Source organism: Zootermopsis nevadensis, unplaced genomic scaffold (assembly GCF_977971745.1).
Source record: "Zootermopsis nevadensis isolate Lab colony 2312 unplaced genomic scaffold, Znev_1.0 Znev_ptg000018l, whole genome shotgun sequence".
NCBI classification, from domain to species: Eukaryota; Metazoa; Arthropoda; class Insecta; order Blattodea; family Termopsidae; genus Zootermopsis; species Zootermopsis nevadensis.
Window position 1 is genome coordinate 6,970,968 of NW_028259150.1, and position 25,066 is coordinate 6,996,033.

The following is a 25,066-nucleotide window of genomic DNA, read 5'->3' on the forward strand; positions in this document are numbered from 1 at the left end:
TTATTTGACAAGATTGTCTTGCTTGTTTTCTGGAAGGAAAGAGTGACGGTACTTTGAGGTTGCCCGATAGTTGTCAAGCATATTGCAGGAAAGGTACCGGTACAAGTTACCGCCACAACGAAAGCGCTATTGATACTGTTCTCAACTTGGAATAACGAATATGAATTGCTCGTTTGAGATTCAATATCTCGAATAGATACTGGAAAATTCTCTTTCGTATTGTGAAGGGTATCACCTCAGACAGGATTTTTTTTTTTGCCACGATTTCATACTTTCTAACATCGATCATTTCTCGACAGGTTTGTCTAATTAATTATGCTTTTCTAAAAGAGCTCTGTGCGCTTTCAAGCAGCTCTCGAAATGACGGCAGCTACGCCCTTTGCCCCTCAGTATCACTGAAACCCGAATGAACCCACACCGTAATCATACCGTAGATTAATACCAACCTACCAGCGGCGGTGTGTGGTTGTAGCGTATTACACCTAAACGTAGTTAACCTAAAGCAGAATTGATTCGTGTTGATTGTGGTTATGCCGTCTTTTGTCGTCGGTTATAAGGAATAATTGGAATCGGTCACTCTCAGGAGAAGTACTGTGCACATTGACGGTGTTCCTAAAAACGTTAGGATTCAGATTACCACTATGAATGTCGTATGCACATACATTTACAAAGGTAAGAATTAATCATAGGTCATTTTTTAACAAGGCCCTTCGTGTCTTCTATTGCTCTTATGGTATCATGTTTCCTTGCAACAAAGGCCATGGATGTTTATCAGATATTACCATATTTTCCATATGGGCATAAGCTTTCCATGTTTGGAACAGTTGGTTGTGCCCAGCTTGACTCTCGAAGTGGGTGGAATCTGTGTAAGTGTCAGATGTTCGATCCTCAACTGATTGGAGAAAGCATAACTGTTTGATGGTCATCAGCTCAAAGCACTTTTTAATCTCCATTGCATTGTCTACTCTATGATGTGAACCCACCAGTCACATTGTGACCTGTGGGCTTTGGCAGATTTTTTAGCGCAGACTTCTTGACAGAAATTGCAGCAGTCATAAGCAATGTGGTAAGTACATTTATGTTTTCTTTTTGCTATCTTAGTTTCCTCTTTGGTCCAGAAATATATGAAGATGAAACTTTTCTGAGAGAGTTTTCACTGCTCAAACAAATTGGCCTTTGTTTTAGGCCATTGATGTTGTTGTATGGTCACTTTGTACTGAGACGCTATGCCAGATCCAGTGATACTGTCATTCCTATCACCACATACTCCAGTTTTCATGTTCTTATGACATACAGAATAACTAATAACAACTTCCCAGACATTTTTGAACCTGCATGCAGGTGGCCAAGAAAAGGGACAGTGTGGGTGCATGAAAGGATTTTCATGGAACCACTCTTGTTTTCACAGTTCTGCCTACATCCCAGATGTAGGCAGAACTTTAATAGGGAAGGAGGTTTCACCTAAAGTTAATGGAATCCTGTGACAAACATGCTCGAACAGTCTGGCAAAAATGCTAATAGGAAAGCAGGGCCACACAAAATGAGCACTTGATTCCATCCACCAGCTCCGATTTGCTAAGGTCCAGCTACGACTCCTGCGCAGGTATATATAGGAGATGATTGTGGTATCCGGTCACATCAGAACCCTAATGGTGGGGACGGAGATGGTTCCTGAAATGTTGGTTTCTTTGTATAAACATTTAATGCAACTGTTTTCTTTTAAGTTTTGTTACCATGAAACCTTCAAATCATAAAGCAGATTTAGAATTAAACTTATTTTCAATCCTGTCAAATTTATTGTGAGATTTGAGGTTCTCACAGCAGTGGGTATGAAGATGGCTATCTTCTGAGATGTTGCACCATATAGTCTGGTAGATATTGACTCAGAGAAGCTTTTTACCTCCATCATCAGGGTGTTGAGGATAATGAGGCAGTAAGCTTCCCTGAAGCATCAGATAATATCTACCAGACTATGCAGTGCAACATCCCAGAAGACAGCTACCAAAATGTCAGAATATAATTTTTCCTGATGATACAAAAAACTTATGTCATCTGTGCTGTGGATGTAGTCATCACATCACATCACATTAATGACAATATTTTGTACCATGACTGCTAGGAACAGCTGTATCTTTTTACTCAAGGCATGACTATTTTATGGTATGTTTGAATTTTTGAAATAATGGCTATTATTGTTTCAAGTTTACATTGTCCAAGAATTGTACAAAATATAATGTAATATAGTAGACAAGCATTGTGTATAATTTCATATGATATAAAAGGAGTGTTGTTTTTACTTTTGCAGTTTATTATAGTCTGGGGGTTTAATTCAGCAGATTTGTTTGTAACTGGTCATAGCATCTAGAGAAATATGTAGAGGAGCACTTGATTTTTAGTAATGGAATCCACCACTTTAATCTAGACTACCAGGTGTGCAAAGTATCATGATAAAAGTATGTTATACTTCTTTGTTTCAGCAGCATGAGGATACCAGCACAACATTACCATATCACCAAGTTTAATTTTTACCTGAGATTCATCAGGCATTATCATGATGCTGGCCCATTATCAGCAAAAGCAATCAGACAGTCTTTCATAGATTACTTTGTGCAGGAACATAACCACACATTTGTGAGATCAAGTCCTGTTGTTCCCTTCTGTGATCCAACTGTAGCATTTGTTAATGCTGGAATGAACCAGGTACTTCAAATTCCATCAGTTAAACTCGTCATCATTATGAGGGCTTAACATCTGGTGTCTGTGTACTATTATGATGTTTAGTATTTTATTAAGTATTGTTCTAAAGTTTGTCTTTATTTGTATATGAAAGATTTTTAGAACTTTATGTATTACAGATTCTGGCTTTGTTATGCAGTTCATATTGCATCAGCAGTCCGCAGAAAATTATGGAAAATCGTAATTAGTACAACTAATATAACTAGTGATTTAAAATTAACAACAGTCAGTTTGAATTTGCATTCTGATTCTTTTATGATGAATTATTTTAAAAATCTTGATCTGTATACTCTGAATAAGTTTTCTACTTGTGGAAGGAATCTATTATTGTAACTGTTTATAAGAAGGTAGTAAATCTGACTGCAGTAATTATCAAGGAATATCTCTTGTTAACAAGTACATGTAACATTTTGCCCAACATTCTTAAATGTTGGTTTCTTGCCTTTCAACCACCTGACGTGGCTGGTAGCAAGAGAAGAATTCAAAATTTGTCTGATGCATTTTGTATTCAGAATGATTTGAATAGAGATGTTTTAACATCGTAGCATTCCAACCATACTTTGGAATACACCATCAGGAAGATCTAAGAAAACAGGGAGAAGTTGGAGTTGAATGGGAGACATCAGCTTCTGCTCTATGCTGATGGTATTAGTTGGGAACAGAAATATCATTATGAAAAATGCTAGGGCTAAAAGGAAGTTGGTTTAGAATTAAATACAGAGAAACTGATGTATGTGATTAGTAGAAATTTTGTTGAAGTGTGGTGATGCAGATTGTGATCTTTATCATATGTAATAACTTCAGATTTTATGCTTTACCTCTTAACTGCAAAATTTGTAGCTCATAACTCAGATAAAATTACAACAGATACAAATTACTGGGCACTGTATTGTAAGGAAATGTCTTTTTATCTTTGTTCCCTGATTGCAGTTCAAAAGTGTTTTTCTTGGAAATGTTCAACCACCATGTCTTCGTGCTGCCAACAGCCAGAAGTGTATAAGGGTCGGAGGAAAGCATAATGATTTGGGTGTAGTTGGTGCAGATGGCTATCATCATACTTTTTTTGAAATGCTTGGGAGTTGGTCATTTGGAGATTATTTCAAGGTAGGCTGATAAATAGAATGTAGTAAATTCTGAGTAATATCTATAATGGAATGCCATACCACACTTTTTCCGTTTCATCTTCATGACATTATTGTGTATAGGCTCAGGGGCAGTGTTATGTTTGAGTGTGTGTATGTATGTCACATTGTGATATCATTGCACTAATTGTCTGTGCTCTGTTATGCAGAAAGAAGCATGTGAACTGGCTTGGAATCTATTAATAGGTCAATATGGCCTGAACCCTTCTAGGCTCTATGTCACATATCATGGAGGTGACTCTGCTCTGGGCTTGGGACCAGACTTAGAGACCAGAGACATCTGGAGACAAATTGGGTAATTGATGTATTTAATGCCCTCAGATATTAATTGTACTCTTCTTTGGTATTAGTGGTATTTAATCTTCAAGTTCTACTATGAATATCGGAGAGTAAGTTTGTAGAAGATGAAAAATACATATTTGAGGCAAGATGGCCTGTTGTGGACAATAATTTTTTTATATTTCACTGTATAGCGTTTCACCAAATCGCATTCTACCATTTGGTTCAGATGATAACTTCTGGGAAATGGGGGTCACTGGACCTTGTGGTCCATGTACTGAGATCCACATAGATCATGTTCCTGGCCGTCAGTTTGCTGCAGCGAAAGTCAACATGGGTTGTAGTGATCTTACAGAGATATGGAATCTAGTCTTCATACAATATAACAGGTAAGTTTAGTTTAATATATTAGAAACTTGTTTATTTCTAACAGACTGTGATTTTACTGACCTTCCTTTGTTTCCATGGTTATATGATGTAATAGCACCATAAGGCACATCCCACTACTCTCTTTGATTAGGTAATAGCAGAAGTGCTGAGTGGTGGAGCAGAAAAGTAATGATTTTACAAAACACATTGCCAACCATCAATCCAGACCACTCTTTAACTATAATTAAGTTTATAGTTTAAATGCGTCATGTTTGTGTTTTATAATTAAAATATATAATATAATTCAGGTCTATACACAAACTTTATTTACAGATGTTAAAATTTAAAATTTGCGCTATTCATCGTTACTACGATGTTACAATACTGCGCCTTCATTACTACATGTTTCGATGCGTAGCATCATCTTCAGGTTTTTCCTTTAAAACTACTTTATATTTCAATGCAAGTTTTTCATTTATTCATCTGTTTTGTAAATTATTATAGTATGTGTTCTGTTGATCTTCTTATTTTATGCATCTTATGTTTTGTTTTCCATTATTCTGTGAATTCTTAAAACAAAAACAACAATTAGACACAAAAAACCAATACGAACAACCTGGCATATATAGATTAAAATGCATAGATTGCCCATTAATCTATATAGGCCAAACAGGACGAACTTTCAAACAAAGATACAAAGAACATGTAACTGCTATCCAACACAATAAAGATTACTCAGCATATGCTAAACATATATTAAACACTGGACACACATATAATAAAATTGAAGAAACATTGGATATTATAAAAATTGTACAAAATAGACGACATAGAGAAACCATAGAAAAATACCATATACAACGTACACATAAACAAAATATTGCTCTAAACGATAATAACCTATATTTAAATAACCCTATATTTAACACAATACAAGTTATTGACTCAAGCACCTGACACCCTCTACCTATATATACGACCCGCATCTATACACAAAACCAGTCCACAAACAGACAGTCAACCTGATCAGACGAAGATACACCGTACATCACGATTCATGGTATGTTATTGTGTTCTTACTTTTACAAATATACAACAATATTCCAAACTTATTTACATATAAATAAATAACTCATATGTTAATTAATTTATTCACAGAATAATGGAAAACAAAACATAAGATGCATAAAATAAGAAGATCAACAGAACACATACTATAATAATTTACAAAACAGATGAATAAATGAAAAACTTGCATTGAAATATAAAGTAGTTTTAAAGGAAAAACCTGAAGATGATGCTACGCATCGAAACATGTAGTAATGAAGGCGCAGTATTGTAACATCGTAGTAATGATGAATAGCGCAAATTTTAAATTTTAACATCTGTAAATAAAGTTTGTGTATAGACCTGAATTATATCATATATTTTCTTTAACTATAATTACCCAGTCTTGGGAACATCTTCAGTCATGTAATAACTTGAATGTATATCTCTTCTTCTATATATGGTTCCCATTTGTTACTTTATCTCTAGGAGTGAAGATGGTCAGTTGAAAGAGCTACCCTGTCGACATGTTGATACTGGAATGGGGCTGGAACGACTTGTTGCAATACTTCAAGGAAAGAGGTCCAATTATGACACTGATTTGTTTCAACCTCTGTTCAAAGCTATTCATAAGGTTAGCATTGCATGTTATTTCATTATTTAGTCTTAGAAAGCATGTGGAAATGGTTATCATTATTCTGTTAAATTCCAGTATTTATGTTAAACACATGCATACATTCACATGGTTTCATGTAACGTGTTTTTATTTTATGAAGAAGTTATCTTTTAAAGCAGTGTGCAATTTGTGAAGTGTGGAAAACATTCTTCGGTGTTGTCACGTATTTATTTTAAAATTGTTAGATCAAGTAAATTTATGTGCCAGTAGTGCTGTTGAAGACTTTAACTGAGGGTGTATTGAGTTGGAGTCTGCTGGATTACAAGCCATCCTGACTGAAACATTATTCAATTGTCCAGGAGTATGCCAGGCACTTTCTGATGTGTACCTTGGTATAGATCACAACCATATTCTTCCAAATTCTCATCTACATTCCACTTATTACAAGTTAATTACTCTTTGATTTATTGCTGTATAACCTCTCTAGTTGAAAAAGAGCCTTAAGCAACCTATGAATCAGTCTATTTCAATTCCTCTTATACCATGCAACAAATAAAAAAATTGTTGTATGTGGTATCTCCTGAATGTTTAACTTGAATTTTGCTTTAAATTTAATTTTGAGCTGTGCCTCTTGCCCCTTCACTATTGTTTTCAGATGATTTTGGGAAGTCTTGCCAGAAATTTAATTTTTAAAAATGATGTCCATATTCTCACAAATAATTTCATCAAGTCAGATTTGTAGAACATAATAAATTGAACTAATTATGTTGTACACGCTTTATCCAAAATGTATTTTGATCTTTGAATTGCAGTTGAAAGTTTGTATAACTATTTTTGTTTTATAAATAAGAGGATTGTGATTAGATTTTATGTAGAAGGTTCAATATTAAATTTCAACAAAATGTGTAGAAATAGCAAGGAAAGTAGCCAATGAAATTCAGATTTGGGATTTCATGATTTGTAAGCTAAATTAAATTTCATCAGTGTAGTTTAGTAAGCACATTCAGTGTTTAGTTTAATGAAAATTTAACTGGATTGCTTTTATGCATACATTTGGTCAGTAATACAATATTTGTAAGTTTTTGTAAACTTTGAACAAAATGGAACCCAAATGATGTTTTTGTACAGTTTGGAGCTAATCTTGTTTATACTCCCTGACTGACAAGCTAACTGCATAGAGCAGGGTTTTCCTAAAGAAGCTAATAGTTGCTCAAACCTTGTAAATCCTGCCTTACTCTGTTTTAGAAAGTCCAAGGGACTTCATTAAAAATACACTGCATAATCTCAATTGTAATTGCTGTATCTTGTTCAGTTTTCTAGGAATGTTCCAGTGTATCAGGGTCAGTTTGATGAGGAAGATACAATGGGCTTTGATACAGGATACAGAATACTGGCAGATCACGCCCGAATGATGACAGTTGCTTTAGCAGATGGCATGTTTCCAGATCAAAAGTGAGTAACTGTTTGTGTTATGTATTACATGTGTACGTGAATGTATTCTGAACTGCATGCATTTCAGTATTTAGTGTGTCCATCTGTTTATCTTTTGCAGCTATAAATTACGCCGTGTTATGCGAAAAGCAATGCTTGTATCACAACAGAAATTTGGAGTTGAATGTGGGCTATTAACTGAATTAACCAATTATGTGGCAGATTCTCTGGGTGATGCATATCCAGAAATTGTACATCGCCTCAAGCAGGTATGTTTTCTGTATTGGAAATATTTAATATCAAGAAAACATAATTAAATATAGTATACTTTATAGTCCTGTATAATTTCAAGTAATTGTTAATCCCTCTCTGAAAATAAATTAAAATTTGTTAATTTAAAATTCAAAGTAGTAACAAAGTCTTGTGAGTGTAAAATATTCTGATAATTCAAATTAGAAATGCACAGTAAGCACTTTGCAGTTTATAGGAATAGTTGTGCATTCCTACAAGTTTACAAACACACTGTTAGTGGTTTATCTTGAGTGAATTGACTCATGTAGAAGAAGCTTAGCATACAAGTAGGCCTCTTGGAACTAGTCAGAAGGAAAGAAATGTCTATTTGTTTGTATGTTTGCAAAAGAGAACCTGTGTTGCTTGTTTTGTAAATCTTTTTGTTTGTGGTTGCTATTGAAGGGTGTGAAACTGTGTATCATTATCATATTCTGTTCCTATATGTTCATCTTTTGATGTATCGGCAGTCTTATTGGCTTGGCTTTGTATGGTGCCTTGGCAGAAGTTAAAAAAAAGAGTATGTAAAAAGTTGTTTCATTTAATGTCAGTATTAGTCGGTGAGTTATTTTATTTATTTATTTGTTTAAGATTCAACTCATCATCAACCATGAAGAGGAGGTACTTCGTTTACTTCGATTAGGAGCTGCAGTCGACTGGCAGGAAATAGTGAGTGTGAAACCTGAACTCTCTAACTTGGATATAGTGGAGATGCCAGGCCTTATAGCAGGGTATCATGAACTTCGAGCATATGCTAGATCAGCTTCAGTGAATGAATCACTTGTAGCGAGAAAATCTACTGTACCATCTGCAGCAATCAGGTTTGAGGAGAAATGTATTGAGAAGAAGATAAAGGAGAATACTGAATTATTTGAAAATAGCATAGGTTCAGCTAGTGTAATGATACCAGGTAAATTAGCATTTAAATTGTATGATACTTATGGTTTGGAAGAGGATGTTATAATAGAACTGGCCAGAGTAGAAGGTTTCCAAGTGGATGTAAATGGATTTAGGCATTTATTAAATGCAGCTAAAGTTCAGTCAAAGGAAAGTTTCAGATCTGAAGCAGAAAATGAACAGATGCAGCAAATATTTCACCAGCTTATAAAACTGGGTTTGAATTTCACTGAAGACACTCAGAAGTACTATTACAAGAAAGAAAATGACAAGTATGTATTCCCTCCTGTGAAATGTAAAGTGAAAGCTATAATTGTGAGTGGGAAGATAGTGTCAAGAATTGGGCCAGGAACACAGTGCAGTGTTGTTTTAGACCAGACTAATTTTTACCATGAAGCAGGCGGACAAGCCAGTGACAGTGGGCAGTTAGTGATGAAGGATGGAACACAATTTCACGTAACTGATGTGACAAATTATGGCGGATATCTTCTCCATCACGGCTCTGTCAACAAAGAAGGTGACTTACAAATTGTTGTTATTTTAAAGTTATTTACAATTTTAATTTTCATACTCCATTAATTTTTCTGTGCTAAATCCTTTCCATTTTTACCCTTCTGCCCATAAGTGATTTTCTTGTGTCTGTGTCCACTCTTTTCCTATTTTCTTTTGTATGTCTTCTTTTGCTTGGTTTCTGCACCTTGGCATTCTTCTTGTCAGTGGTTATTTACTCAACAGCTTCATTGTTTCAGCTTCTGTGCTCTGTGAATTGGGAAGGATACAGGAAAAAGCCAGCATGGCTTATATCAAAGTACAGCATATTGTGCTGTAGATTCCTGAGACTAATATGTTACTGATATTGCAGGGAATGATATTTGTGTTGGAGACATTGCAACAGCTGAGGTGAATGGAGATGATCGACTGGGCAACATGAGGAACCACACAGCTACTCATCTGCTGAATGCTGCTCTCCGTAAAATCATTACCGTTACCTACCAGAAGTCGAGCCATGTGACAGAATCCAGCCTTGTGTTTGATTTCTCTGTATATGGAGAGACATTTAATGTACAGAATGTTGTAAGTTACTTTCATTTGGAGGGATGTATAATTAGACCTTTGATTTTCTGTTATACATTTTCTTTTGAGAAGAGACATCCTAAAATTGTAAAATATAAAAATATTATTTGGAGAAATGTGTGGTTGAGCCTTGGATGTTCAGGCAATGCCAAAAAGTTTGTGGATTTCTTCAGTAGCTGCTGAATGACAGTATGTGTGTGTCTTCATGTTAGAGCTTGAGTGTAAATGTAGGGAAAGCATGGGCAGAGGTCCATTCTGGTGTGCACACTCTGTCACTGTGCAAAGAGCATGAAAGGCACCATAATCTGTTCAGTTTGATGAATTTTGTTATTTTCACAATTCATTACACAGGATGTTGCAATTTGAAGAGCAAGTGAACTTTATGTTTTGTATACATCTGGGTAGGAAATTCTCAGAAACCAAAGATCAGGGTAAAGCTTATGAGGACAAAGTCATGTGTTTCTGAAGTGACCATCACTTGGGAAACTGGACAGTTTGTGTAGGCTGGTTTAAGTGGAAGATAATGATGCTGGAAATGTTCTTTAGTAGCCAGAGTGGTGTTCATCACAAGTTTGTTTCAGAAGACCACATACCAGATACATTCTTTGTTATCTGCAAGAAGCTGTATAGCATAAATTCCCTCATCTTTGAGAATTTAAGAACTAGCTGTTTCAAGAATCATCTCATCAGTCTCTTTTTATACAGAGTAAAAGTAAAGTTTGTCCCACTATACGCCATGTAGGCGTTTGGGGTGAGAGGAGGTATAGCCCCTCTCTTCCTTGACCCCGGCACTAGATGGGGATGAGTGGTCAGCATCACGCCCCGGCCGGCTTTACCCCCGGGAAAGGACCCCGGTACCCATTGTATAGGAGGCTGGGTGGGCCCCAGAGCCGGTCTGGACGCAGAGGCTAGAGGAAAAATCCTCTGCCCCCGTCGGGGATCGAACCCCGGTCGTCCAGCCCGTAGCTAGTCACTATACTGACTGAGCTATCCCGGCTCATCTTTTTATACAGAGTATCTGACCAAAATGGTATCACTCTGGTTCCAGTCCTAAGAAGAGGGGAAAAAGAATATAATGTTGGCACATAAGGGGCTTGAAAAAGGGGACTGCAGGAGTGCTTCCAGCATTGATGTGACTGCTGGCAGGAATACTTGATAGTAGATGGAAATTATTTTGAAAGCAGCATGCATTAAAGTTTTTAATTATGACAAGTAAACTCTCACAGGCAAAAGCATATGAGTTTTTTTAACCCTGTCATGCTACAAGTGTAATAATGTATGCACATAATTTTGAGAGATATAAGATTAGGTGTATTAATATATGGTTTAACTTTATAGTTCCTAATATGCCTTTACATGTTAATAGTTATTTTAACTTTTTATGATTATAAATGCTTGTTTCACAGAAAATTGTCTGTAGTAAATGGTAGTTAAGAATGTTTTAGTTTGTTTTTTCATTGTATATACTGTTGACAAATTAGAATCTGCAGTTTAATTATGTAACCACAATCTCCAAATGATTCTTATAATTTGCATTGCAGTTAAACTTGGAAAAAAAATTATTAATTGCAAAGTAATTAAACATTTTCCTTTGCTGTCTTATGTCAATTCAGTCATCATTACATACAGTACATTTTGTAAGTGCCTTTTTTGAAAACATGGTATCTATTTTTAGTCCTTAAAATGACGTTTTTAGTGCCTGGACATCCCAATATATGTATGATTTGTAGACTGAGGACAGATTTAACAGAAATGAATTCTGCACGTAGGAGCAGCTGGAAGAGATGGTGCAGAGGTGTGTGCATGCAGCCACACCTGTGAAGCGGTACACCGTGTCAGCTGATGAGCTCTTCTCTCTAGAGAATGTGACCCTTGTACCTGGTGAAGTGTACCCTGAGGAAAAAATATACATTATAGAAGTTGAAGCTGATGGATTATTTACATCAAGGTTAGTATTTAACGTGACTGCTTCTTTGTTTATATTGATAAGTTTATTAAGAAACGAACGAGTGGAAGAGATTTAAGATAATAACATAGACAAAATCTGATAGAAAGAATACATTAAGAAAATTTTTGAATTCAGAATACTCGGCCAAATACAACGAAACCTAATGATAGGTCAGGCCACTCATTGAATTTGTGTCAGTAACAGACAAGGCCACTAAAAATAGCACCAGTAAACAGGCATTCACAGAAATGGCCCCTGCAACAGCTAACATCACTAAACAAAAGTAGAGTGTGACAGGTTTTCCAGCAATGGATCAGGTTGTAACTATTTTTTTTCTCTACATTAACCCTCTCATGACCCTGTTGAGACAGACTTTAACATCAAATTTTAGCATGTTATTTCATAGACATATGCATACACCACCAATGAAAGGACTGTTTTATATTGTGTCATGTTAAAACATGACTCCGAGGAGCGTAATATATTATAGCATATCATACAATCTCTCAAAGTATCAGGAATTTTGTTAACTCTCCAAAAGTGTTACAGAAAGACAAGAAGTAAATATGAAGTCCTTTCAAATGATAAGGGTGGTATAAAAAATTTACACTTGAAGCATTTTTGAACTTGAGGCCAAGTGACAATAAACTCTTGCGGTATATCTAATAAATAGTATTTAATACTCGAAAAGATAGTGTTATGACCAGAAAAAACATTTGAGCATAACATACCCTATGGGTAGAATTTGAGGTTTCACGGTGGAGAGTCTGAAGATAGCTGTTGACTGCCTGGTGTCAGATAGTATTTAATAGCACTGTAATTTAATTTATTGTAGAGAAGCATGTTGTGGTACACATGTATTGAATACAGCAGACATCAGGGATTTCTGTATTGTGGGGATGAAGAATGCAGGCAGTGGAACACGTAGCCTGGTAGCTGTTACAGGTGATTATGCCACATCAGCACTCCAAGAAGGCCAACAGATGGCTGAGAAAGTGGCATCTTTGCATGCTGAAGTGGAGTACTTCCTTAGTTCAAATGTTTCTGCACACGAGGTTGGTAATTTTTATGATATGGTGTCTGACCTTTATTATAAACCTGTTATGTTTTCTGGCCTTGTTATCTGTTCATGTAGGATTATTTTTACCCATTTATTACTATATTCTTGGCATAAATAAAGTACCATGGTGTAGTGGTTTACACTCCTTCATTTTTAGAGTCTCTGGCTTGAATGTGAACAGTGAGGACAGACAGTTCTTATTTGTGGTTCCTCTTAATACCTCTCTGTAAATCTTGGTATAGTGTCTCAGAAGAGGTTGTGTCTGCTTAGTCAGTTGCTTATAATTATTCTTATTTTCTCATTTGATGTTTGGCCTTACCATGAACAGGGTTGCACATGATGTTCCTTGTCTCCTCTTATCAAATGTTGGAATAGAGCCTTCAAATAACCACAGCAGCTTATTTCCACATTCTTTGCAACTTTATAAGCATTTGTCTTTGCTGTGTTTATATTGCATGAAAAGTCACAGGCAGCTAACAAGGGGTGAGCTTTTGGCTTGCAGATTGGGCATGAGATGAACTAAAGAAGTATTCTAAGTTTTGAACATGACAGCAGGTGAGTCACTCTTTCCCTGTAAGACCTATGAGGTTGTGGTTTGAGATATTTTGGTTGAACTTGACCATTTTTAATATAATTCCACATGCATCAGGAGTATGTTGTTGGAACTTGGCAACAGCATGTACAGTCACACCATTCTAGCAGTCTTGATTTAAATTATTAAGCAGTTTTTCTGTGCAAAATCCAACATTTGGGTCTTTGTTCTTCCATTTTTAAAATCATAGTAAAATATCACCAACATGTAGCATCCTCCCAAAAACTGCATTTTCATGTGAGGAAGAAATAATAAGTTGGGAGAAAGCATGAATATTGTAGACTGCCTGATCTATTTAACATTCTCCGTGTGACATTTATTACTACTGCACAGATAGGAGCCACCCACTGTCTTGCTTGAATCCTAGAATAGTATTTCATGAAGAAGAAGAATGTAATGTTATTCCTTTATTCTTTGTCAGGCTGAGCAGTTGGATATGAAGCTGCAGAAACTGAAGCAGAAGTTGGCCATTGGTTCTCACACTCTTCCTTTTTTGGTTAGTTCAGAGGAACTGCGGAAGATTGAAATTATAGGCAAAAAGCTGAAAGATAGTGCTCGAGGATGTCTCAGGTATGTTGTATCTTTTAAAATATTTTAAATAAAGCATTTTACTTTACAATTTAAATCTATGTAGTAATTACTGATAAAGAACAATTTTAACACTCACTAAGAATTGTGACAAGTTGCAGTTTGATACTACTCATAATGCTTTATTGCAAACATTTCTTATAAGGTGTTATATGAAGTTCAAGTGTGTTTTAACAAAATTTCACCTGTGTCCATCATGAATGTAATATAAAGGTATTCATTAATCATTTAAATATTCATAAATATATAGTGTTTATATTAAATTAGGATGTTACATGCACCAAACACTGTGATTTAATGATCATCACTCTCACTTTATATATTCAAATATTGGCCTCAAACTGATTATCCTGCAGTGTTTTGTGGTTTTCCTTAGTCCACTCAGGCAAATGCTGAGGTACTGCCTCAAAAGAGATTGTGATTACCTCTTCAGTATTCTTTACAGTTCATTATTCACAATCATCCTACCACTGGAGAGTTAATAGAGCAGTAGAAGTAGACTGCCTTCACATGATGTCTTCTGGATGGGTACAGAACAAGCTATGCAATCAGAATTAATATGACATGAACAATATCTTCCACAGAGATGAATTGGAAACTGAAATGCTTGCCGTGTTGGCAAACAACCAGCAGTCATTTCTAGTCCATTTTCTACAGTGCTCCTCAATGATAGACAGTGTTCCTCTGCAGAAGGCTACCAGAATGTGCCCTCAGATTCCTGTGCTGCTTGTAGCTCATAGTGAGGGAAGTGTCAAAGCAAAGTGTTGTGTGCCTAAGGTATGTCATTGTCTTACTTCATATTTGTGTTAGGAAATGTTCTCTGGACTAATTCTAATTGCTTGATGCACTGAATACATCTAGAACCCTGACACACTGATGAGTGACCTAGAATGCCTGGGCTTTGATGGTTAGAAGTTAGGAATATTTACTCTCACCACCACATCTAGAATGGTACTGAGGTTATTATTTGTGGTGGTGGAGTTCAGCATTGCCCTAACAGACTGTTAAAATTATTTACAAAGCACTGAAGCAGGATACAACTGGGTATTGGATTGTCAGCAGTAACTTGATTAAAACTGTATTGCATCTGTATGAATTATACAGCTTGCCTATGGACAGTGTTATGTAAGCCACCATGTACATTACATATCACAAGTTAAGCACACAAACAATGTGTAGTCTGTAATATTATTCTTAACCTGCATCCTGAGGTTGTAAATTTTGTATTACATGTAGAAATTGAGGTACATAACATATGTGTACAGTTTATTGCAAATAAATTATCCCTCACTTACAAATTAATGTCTTAAAATACTGTTAGGTTCAGGATTTATTTGTAATTCAACTTATATTTTTATCAGAACAATCTTTTGGTATTTTTTTCTGAGTGCTTGTCTCCTTGTATGTCTTACAGAACCATGATAGCCAGTCTTTAACAATGGATACTTCATATTACCATGATAACACAGCAGAATTAAAACTGTTATTATCTTTTGGGCTACTCTAGACTGATTATATGAGAAGGCTGTAACATTTAGGAAGCAGATCAGTGATAATCTCAAGCAAGGAAATATATTGTTGTTTCTGTTCATATAACCAACTGTGAATTGCTTTCACTGCTGTCTGATAGAAAGAATGTGCAACTACATTTTAACCCATCTGAGAAACCACAAATTGAAAATTGGACTTCATTCCAGTACTGATGTTAAAAGTGAAAGTGTCTCTATTACTTTAACACTCTTAATAAAACTTGAATTTAAAATATTTTCAGGCAGAATTTTCCAGGAAGGTGTCTTACACTAAAGATAATCTGGTAACTTCTGAATGTGAATTGTATTGAACTGCCTCAGATTTGGGTCACATGGCAGACTTTATTATTAGCAGTTTTCTCTGAGTTAAATTCCTAGGATATTAGTTAAATTAGGCATTTCTTAGGGTTAAAGGAGAAATGATGAAAGTGTTAAATAGTCAAGGTAAAGATGAACTGTGGGTGTGTGAAAAAACATAATTTGTTGCCTTTCAAGTTGATTGCTTCAGTATAGTGAAACCTCCATTTATGCCTGCTGTGCTATGAAAAATGAATTTTAACCCAAAATTAAGAAAGTCTTAATTCATGGAACATTGCATGGTGCACTGTATTTGGATATGGTGTGTGATGTTATGTGATGATTGTTGCAGACACTGTTGTCAGAAACTTTCAATGCTCAGTTATGGATGCAACCTGTACTGCAAGTGTTCAAATCTGAAGGTGCAGCTCCAAGAGGCCAGGATCCATGCTTTGTGTTCAATATGAAAGGCAAAAAATTACAACCAGCTGACTTCAATACTTTAATGAAGGATGCTCTTCAGAGTGCTACAAAGTTTGCTGAACTCCATTTGGGACCAGCTAAGACACAAGAACAGTCCTGAAGTTCACAGTAAGTAGTTTTAATAAGTGAATTCATTCACAGAAATGGTTTTAGCTGATTTGTCTAAGCAAGTACAAGTGTTGTATTATAAAAAAATCTTGAAGCATCCTCTGAAAGTCACAGAGGTTAAAAAAATGAAAAATTATTTTTAGTGTGTAAATATATGTTTGTACATCCATCTCAATAAGAGGACTGAACATGTGGTTGAATTGTTAGCTGTCTTGTTTCATATCAGGTCCTGGGAAAGAATCTTTGGTTTTTCCCATGGTTTTCTTCAGTACACCTATACAAATACTGGAATGATACTGCAAAATGTGCCACAATGATTTCCACATCCTTTCTATTATTTGCAGTCATCCTGCTATTAAACAGTATGTAACTCATGAGCTGAAGAGTCTGTGTTGTAATTCCACCATGCCAATTGTCATTCTCACGCTTATTCTATAATTGGGAACAGCAGAATCTGCCCCGTAGGTTTTTGATCTCAGAAGTGGATTTCTTCACCTCTCCTAGAAGACTGATAACACTATGCCTGAAGCACTTGTCTTGATAATACAATTGGGACAGCTGCTGGTTTGTCATAATTAGCTGTAGTAGCTGATGCAAATTTAAACCCACTACTGTTATTAAAATTTCTGTTGTCACTGACCACTGTCAGCTACATGCTGGGTGGACAGGATTAGTTTCCAGGTAGGGACAGGATTTTCCTTTACCGTTAAATCCAGATAGTTGTAAAGATTTTGCTTACACAATGCAGTTTTTCATACAGAAACAGCATATTCAGAGTTTGTTTAATGGTGATACAAATATTAACTTATACAGAGTACCATACAATATTCTGAAAGGTTTTGTTTTTCTGTTCTACACTGTAGGAGATGTGCCAGTAGGTTTAAATGTTTGCAGTCAGTAGCCAAATTTTTCATTCAGTTTTGTTCTTCCATCTCCTGTCTGACCTTCTGGTGGTATCCACACTGAATAATCAGGGTCTGAAGGATCATAATCAGTTTTCTGCTGCATTGCCTATAAAAAAGGACAGTTAATACTCCAAAGCAGGTGGCACTAGACAAGTGCACTCATAAACATGTTATGGAATGCACAAATTCATCACTTTCATACTCAAGTAAAGAACCTTCTGGTCAGCATCATAAAGAAGGTGGAAAACTGGAAATGCATGAACAGAAGCTATGTAATTTATGTTATTCTTCTAGCATTCTTAGGGTATACATGTCCAGTGGTAAGGTTCTGTTCTAATGATTTGAACCTTTGGGCTCTAATATCAGAGGTGAACTTCATATGTGAAAAACAAAATGTTAAAAATGGTATTACCATACACTTCTGTGGTTTTGAGTGACTGCAATGTTATCTAGAAATAACCTAATGAGTAATAATAATAATAAGCTACTGTTACCTTCCTATTTCTTTGCTCTGTCCTTCTCTTGTTTCTGTTCCTCTTCCTCTCTACTTCCTTCTCCTCATCGCTACTGTGAGGTTCCACAACTTCTGTGCTTGATGTGGTTTCAGAGTTTTCTTTCAGTGGTGGAAGCATTACAGGCCCAAAGACTTTGGTTTTTTGATTAGTTGTATATAATTTTTTGGGATCTTCAGTGTCTAAAATGTCTACTTCCATCTTATCTTCTTTACCTGGAATAAGTAAGGTCAGTATTCATGAAGAAGAATAAATATTTTATGATTTTCAGTTTACAGTATGTGCCAGAATAGTTCAGTAATTAAAATGACTGGTTATGCCCTGGACAGCTGATATTTGGTGCTTAAGCTGCCACTACCATTTACAGTCAGTTAAAACAATGCTTTTTATTAAACTCCACTAATTTATCATCCAAAATAACACTCAACCACATCTCCCAGAAAATGCTGCTGCAAAGTTTTGCAATATATTTTTATACCTTTCTGTTCCACATTATTTGATTTCTGTGTCTTTTTACTGTTGCGTGATGCTTTACTTTCTTGTGCTATACTGCAACCTGGAAATCTTCCACTTTCTTCTTTTACATTATTCTCTTCATCTTCTTCTTCCTCCTGTTCCTGTTCTGCATTCAGTGTTGATGAATTTGGGGGATTCTCCATAAATTCCATCTGTAATTATTTAAAACGAAAGTAATAATTTACTTAAATTAATAGATGTTAGCCACAGTACAATTTTAATTCTACTGATTTAATATTGTCATGTGTACATCATAAAAATTATTGATGTTTTTTCATTATAAATTATAACCTCCAATTTTAAAGCTGTCATTGCTTTGTGATACTCATTCTTCCTACTGGTAAAAGTAATGACATCTGCACTCTACCATGATTTATACCAGAATACATAACATATTTTGTACTACAATTTTGTGAAGTTCAGCTGTGTCAGGTGGTATGTAATCTTGTTTTCCATAGATATATTGGCAGTTTCCTCTTCACCACCACATTCAGAATGGCTCCAGCCACCTTCCTATCAGTTGATGTCTGAGCCGTTTTGGTCAGGAGTAAAACTGGCTGGGACTCATTCCCCTGTAGTGCTGAGATCAGGAATGCATGGAGCTGTGTCCATACCCCTTGACATACTTTTAAGTGCAAGGTCATTCCTTTAGGGGAGATAGTTCTTACAACATACACAAGACCAGGGACAAAATAACACAGGCTATGCACTGTTACACTTGAAATACTGATGATTATAGAAATATTGCTATTTGAACTCTGATGCAGCTGGTCATTAGGAAAGACCTGAAAGCAGAAACACTGCAGGAAAACTGTTTCAAAATAAATATGAAGAGGGTTCCTTGTGAACATAAAAAATTAAGCCTCAATAAATGGGCACTCTCTGATCAAGAATTGTATTATAAGACCAAGTGAAGAAACATAAAAGATGAAAGAATGAACAAAGATACAAAATGAGATACTTAGTCGAGAGGAAGAGATAGGGTTTAGGGACATAAAACACAGGAAACACATATAGCTGCTTACTTGTTTTGTTTTGCTGCTTGGTTTCCGTCTGGCTCCAATTAGTGGGAGCGCTTTCTTACATGTTGCTGGTAAGTTTACAGATGGATTAATTTTATCAGGCGGACACAATTCTGGCAGATTAGCTGGCCTGGCAATGTTAACCAGTTTCCTCAGCCTGATTTCTTCTTGTTTCAGAACTGTTAACTGAGACTGGAATATTAATAGACAACATAAGAGTTATAACAGCTTTTAAACCACTGTAGAAAACAAACTTCCAGGCTGTTCAACACTTCCAGTATCAACCAGATTATATCCTGTGACACATGAGAACTGTCTGCATTGTGTTAGTCCAGGTATGTCATCTGAATATGAAGTAGGAATACTAACCACCAGATATGTATGTAAATTTCAGGAGGTTACAGTTCTCTGTATGAGAACTATTCATAAACTTGTAAGTAAATTAAATTGGCCAGAAAACCCGAATCAAAATGCCCATTGCTGTCTGAAGAGAACTTAGATGAAACCAATGCTGCCACAAAACCCCTATAATTAGAGGAAGTTTTATTTTTAATGTGTTTAGACTCCAGTTTGGCTATTCCTCTAGCAGTCAAAATAACCATGTGTGAGTATGGCAGGAAAAGCATCAGACTCTTCCATCTGTGAGGTTCATCATTTAGCTTAACACTAATTTTATCTCACTGTATATACTGAAGCTTCATGTGAATCAAAAAATTTACCTTAATTCTGGCTACGTATTTCTTGTCAGAAGCTGGAGTAGACAGTTTCATCATGAATGCATCAAGAGCATCTTCATCATCTTCATTATCCCTATCTTGTTCAAGTGACAACTTATGAACACTTTCCAATGCCTTTTCAAGTTGAATTTCTAGATCCTGAAGTTGTGATAGTATGTCACTGTGTTTCTTCATCTGAAAAGAAAGAAAAGTTATAATGCTGCAAAAAGACTTAGCAAATTCCCTGGTAGTAGAACCCAACAGTTCCAGGTGACCAGTACGAAAGACACTGGACATGATCCCGAGTTCCATCATCTTGGTACTCCCACAGCCTGTTTGTCCCAGATCTATATTAGTATCGCCCTTCAGTCTCCTACATGTCAGCTTTTCAAGATGTTTCCTAATCTCAGATCTTCTCTTCCTATTTTATTGTAACCCCTTTATTTCACCACCCCAACATAGCTAGGCAAGGCCTAACATTGCCATTCTTCTGTATTATCTGAAATGGCCACTTATGTCTTCTGAGATCTAAATCTGTGTTTTTCAGAGTATTGTTTTTAAACACTGGTAATTTATGTTCTGCCCTCAACATCATAAGAGATCACAATTCTGTACAATTGAGCCAAGTACATCGGTTCAGTCACTCCCTGACAATTGGCAGCTCCCTTTCTCTGATTCTCTTCGCTATCTTCTTCCCCCTCCCTCTCCAGCATGCGTTGTTTCAAAGGAGTGACTGGGTGATAGGGATTGTTTTGGTTTGAAATGTCTTAAACTATGATTCAGCATCAGCAAGGTAAGCTGTTTGGGTTGAATCTGGTTTGGGTCCTTTATTCTAAATTCTTTCTCGCTTATCTCAATACGTGTCTGTACAGGTGTAGTGTGTGGCTGTTATAATATTATGTTTGTACAGCCTATATTGTTCTTGGAATCACCTCTTTGTTATTTCTGTTGGAATATATACAACATTATGAATGGCTAAGATTGTAGTGTGATTCATGAAAGTAACAATAGTAATTCTACCATTACTAGAGTGAATCAAGGTGAAGATTGCATCAGGGTCATGCAGGGCTGCATATATCTCTGAACATCATACAGATCAGTTTGGAAAACTATAGAAACAAAAGTCAGGGAACATATACTTATCAATACTTACCAAAGAATCATATGTCTCAACAACCTCTCCTGGATCTCTCTTGCCAGCAGCTCGCATTCTCTGCTGCCGTTTCTTTTCAACAGTTCCTGTTCTGTCCAAGAAAGTGTCCTCATCACTATCATAGTAATCCTCAGCTTCCCAGTCTTTCGCCTTACGCTTCTTGCTCTCTGTAAGTAGCATTTCTGAAGTGAATTATTGCATATAACATTCAGCAATGCACATATTCCCAAATTATTAAGATACAGAGAGAAACCTTTTTTAGTGGAGACTAGAATTTTTTAATGCTATTAAGTAATGGGAATGGATTATTTTTGAATTGTTAACAGCTAAAACTAAGTCTGTGTAATATTTTCTTGTAGGATCTGATGTTTTCATGACTGAATGAATATGATAACAATAAAAAACCCACCAACTATCAGATACCAGAGTTATTGTAACAAAACTGATAAACAAGAACTGGGAGTAATCTCAAAAATTATAGATCAGCATGTTCCAAATTTTTAACATATATAAAGTTGCTTGGAATGTAAAGCTGTATATTTATAAACTTACCATGAGTAGCTTGACGCAGCAGCCCATACCTGTCCAACAACCTGCAGGCCTCTAGAGCACATTGAACCACTGCTTCCTTTTTTTTGCCCTTCACAATGGCTTCAGCCATCATTGTACTGCCCCTTGCATTTTCAATTGGTAATCTAGGTGGAAGAGTAATCTTTATTATTTCTGCTATGCACATACAGTGAAATTCCTGATATACTGCACAGTTATAAGTTGCATTTATTTTCATTCTGTTAAATGTTTAAAATAAAAGTTTTAGGTCTTAATAAGATTATGCTGTATAATAATTTATGATGAACTGTTTCTGAGAAATGTGATAAAGATGAATTTGGAATTCAAGTAAAATATGTGTTTTACCTGACTGGTACACACCAAAATTAAAATCACGCAACACATTTTTGTAATCTCCCCCACTGTCAAATTTCAGTGACATCTGTCCATTAGTTTTGGAAATGAACATGTGGATGGATGGACAGATACTATGCACTTTGTGCACTGAGTAAATAAAAGCTATACATACTCAACTCTGCACAGAAACTGCCCAAATCCTTTCTCTTCAACATCATATTCCAGTTCATAGCCTTCTCGTTCAAACCAGCCTCGCAGAGTCTTTTTGGGATCATTAATATACAATTCTTCATTCTGTGTTGCAGCAAATGGGTTTTCTGTCAAATCTGCCTCCTCATCAGCATCATCACCTAAAACATAAAAAAAGAAACTTCACCAATTTTGTAATAAGCTGTTTCCTGGAAAGAAGCAAATCTGTATGAGAAGAGAACTAGAAAGACTGGGAGAATGTGGTTATGGCCTATTATAAGGAATTATCAGAGCATGTTGAATGTTAGAGTGGTTTCTTAGGTTACTTAGTGATACTGTTTGAAGAGGTTATATGGCATGGAGAGAGATGAAAAGTTGGTCATAAATGGTAAGTATATACAGATTTGGAAGAAAATGGTCATAAACCATTTCATCTTACATTCACAGTATTTACAAGGAGAGACTGCATAAATCCATGAAAAGTTTTAGAACAGGCTGTAATGTGGCCAAAATACAAACTTCCAATAATACTGCTATACAGACCTACTTGGTACCACATATAAATGGCTCATCTAGTGAGTTATCTAGAGATGCTGTCTCAACTGTACTAGTTCTGTAGCACTGTGTGAGAACATACTATTCCATGCTATTTAGAATGATTCATGTTGTGTTCATTTAATTTATGGAATTATTTGAAAAAAACTGGTAAAAGAGCTCTAAACTCACCCATTCCCCAGTCAATACCCTGTTCTTCCTCCCTTTTTGCCCTTTCTTCCTCCTGCTGCTGATATTTCAACTCTTCCAGTTCTCTGGCTGCAAGTTCCACCTGCCTCTTCTGCTTTAATTGTGTTACAGTGAGTTCTGACTCATCCTCCATATCCTGCTCTGGTCCTTGCAGCAGGAACAAACGTGTGCTGAGGCCCAGTTTTAGTACATGTCCCACCTCAAATAATAATGCAACAGATTAATTTTAACATTGAATTTATATAAGGTTAAAATAAAATAGACATGTTTTGTATGTGTAGCAACTGGTAAAAGTGATGAGTTAGTGTAAAAGATCAGCAATTTGGGGCCAATTAGTTATTGAGGATAAATTTATTCTGTGGTTGCAGTGTTATATTGGTTCAGTGGTTTTGTTTGTCAAAGAATGATGAGAAGAAAAATTCATTGATCTTGAGTAGAATGGTTGGAAGAACCTGACCTTTTAGGAAAGATAAAATGTTTGATATCAAGACTTATCCATTAAAAATGTGTTCTTCAAAAACAAAATTCTGCCTTAAAGTTTTGAAACAATTATGATAGCACATTCACCAAAACAATAGCAAATCTTTGGTCAGGGGATTCTGAAAAATTCAGGTTCTCAGTGACAAGTATGAAGATGACTGTCTTCTGGAATGTTATGCTGTGTGACCTTGTAGAAAGTGATCATTTCAAAGGAGCTTACTGCCTCCAATATCATTATGATTATATACAGTATATAAAGAATACACTGATTATTCTTAAAATTATTATCAGCCTCATTGCAATGTTTGTATAAATTTCTGTGGAAGATGAGTAAAGCTGCCATCTTCAAAAACAGAGCAGTTACAAAACTAAACAGAGGGAACTTAATGTTTATCCTCTGTTTTCATATGCATATAATTATATCATGAATTGCTCTTTTGGGCAGTAGATGGATCGAATTTTAAAGAATACTGATATATCTGAAGTATTCCATTTCCAAATACCCACCTGTACACGAATATACATGTTGGACTTGATCCGATTTTTATTCAGAAAGGTTCCATGTGTACTGCCAAGATCATTTATATAGAAACCAATGGGGTTATTTTCACTTTCATGAGATCGGTATTGTAATACAGCATGATACCTAGATATTGTTGGATGTGCCATATGGATATCACATGTTGACAAACGACCAAACACATAAAAAGACTTGGAACTTAAATTTATGTTTTCCAATATTTTACCAGACTTTAAAACCTCAAAACTATATGCTTCATTAGGTATGCCACTCCAGTTAGGCTCCTTGTAAGGTAATGGAATTAAGCTTTCCGTAATCTTTTGTGCCGGGGATACTGCACTGCTTGTTTTAGAGTCTGGGTTTTTCAAAATGTTTGGGTCTACTTCAGCAATGTCATGTGTGCTGGAATCTGTGTCTGGGGCACTCTCTATGTCTTCCGTTTCTATTGACTGTTCTTGTGGCATAACATCTATGCTCCGTACTTTACCAACACCTTTACCTCTTCTAGGACCAATTATAAGTTGAGGCTTCTTGAATATATCGACCGATGGTCTTCCATAATCTTGAACCTTTGACGGATCCTTAACCTCACTTTCAGACGAAATAGACACTTCCGCGCCTCGATTTTCATTTTCCTCGGCTGTTCCCAGCGATTCATGCTTCTCATCCGCCTGTTCTGATTCTTGCATGTTACTCAACAGTGACCGACAGCATGAAAAGTAAGCATACCTGATATACACACATGAACTTGGACTATTAAGAATAGCGTAAACACATTGTGCAGGTCATGTACGCTTTCAGTTCGTCATTGCCAACATTTCAAGTCGCTACAAGAATAATAAATTTCCCTCAGTGGGGTTTTGAACCATTCCGGGACAATTGTGGCAATGTGTAGGCAATTGCATATCTCAGAGTTGGT

General features: G+C 35.9%; 2 protein-coding genes across 6 annotated transcripts; one reads left to right on the top strand and one right to left on the bottom strand.

The window, feature by feature from the left end:
• Positions 1-63: 63 nt before the first annotated feature.
• Positions 64-23,062, top strand: AlaRS-m (alanine--tRNA ligase, mitochondrial). Of its 5 annotated transcripts, none has more exons than XM_022070468.2 (18): positions 64-672; positions 2,478-2,700; positions 3,667-3,840; positions 4,028-4,173; positions 4,352-4,546; positions 6,063-6,207; positions 7,502-7,641; positions 7,742-7,889; positions 8,500-9,322; positions 9,668-9,879; positions 11,649-11,827; positions 12,663-12,882; positions 13,901-14,049; positions 14,652-14,844; positions 16,246-16,484; positions 16,829-18,130; positions 19,617-19,774; positions 22,520-23,062. In XM_022070468.2, the coding sequence occupies exons 1-15, from the start codon at positions 653-655 to the stop codon at positions 16,474-16,476; spliced, it is 3,198 nt and encodes a 1,065-aa protein (XP_021926160.2). In that variant the 5' UTR covers positions 64-652; the 3' UTR covers positions 16,477-16,484; positions 16,829-18,130; positions 19,617-19,774; positions 22,520-23,062. The 5 variants fall into 5 exon arrangements, with proteins under 5 accessions (XP_021926160.2, XP_087207403.1, XP_021926159.2 ...); XM_087351277.1 differs by lacking the exon at positions 16,829-18,130 and adding an exon at positions 825-1,066 and having other exon boundaries at positions 78-672; positions 2,481-2,700; XM_022070467.2 differs by lacking the exon at positions 16,829-18,130 and having other exon boundaries at positions 78-672.
• On the bottom strand, positions 17,253-24,952 carry LOC110832961 (kanadaptin). The gene is made up of 10 exons (XM_022070471.2): positions 24,135-24,952; positions 23,130-23,346; positions 22,387-22,564; positions 21,861-22,003; positions 21,309-21,475; positions 20,159-20,350; positions 19,443-19,631; positions 18,380-18,569; positions 17,884-18,116; positions 17,253-17,495 (listed from the first exon to the last, which is right to left on the bottom strand). The coding sequence occupies exons 1-10, from the start codon at positions 24,834-24,836 to the stop codon at positions 17,379-17,381; spliced, it is 2,328 nt and encodes a 775-aa protein (XP_021926163.2). The 5' UTR covers positions 24,837-24,952; the 3' UTR covers positions 17,253-17,378.
• Positions 24,953-25,066: the final 114 nt, after the last annotated feature.

What these genes read in the sequence shown, in the direction of transcription:
- AlaRS-m (XM_022070468.2), top strand. Translation starts at nt 653, where the DNA reads ATGCACATACATTTACAAAG. An exon ending in CATTTGGAGATTATTTCAAG is followed by an intron (nt 3,841 to 4,027) that starts GTAGGCTGATAA and finishes TCTGTTATGCAG; the next exon opens with AAAGAAGCATGTGAACTGGC. An exon ending in TTGTACATCGCCTCAAGCAG is followed by an intron (nt 7,890 to 8,499) that starts GTATGTTTTCTG and finishes TATTTGTTTAAG; the next exon opens with ATTCAACTCATCATCAACCA.
- LOC110832961 (XM_022070471.2), bottom strand. Translation starts at nt 24,836, where the DNA reads ATGCAAGAATCAGAACAGGCGGATGAGAAGCATGAATCGCTGGGAACA. An exon ending in ACATGTATATTCGTGTACAG is followed by an intron (nt 23,347 to 24,134) that starts GTGGGTATTTGG and finishes TTATTATTTGAG; the next exon opens with GTGGGACATGTACTAAAACT. An exon ending in CAAGCAGCAAAACAAAACAA is followed by an intron (nt 18,570 to 19,442) that starts GTAAGCAGCTAT and finishes AAATAATTACAG; the next exon opens with ATGGAATTTATGGAGAATCC.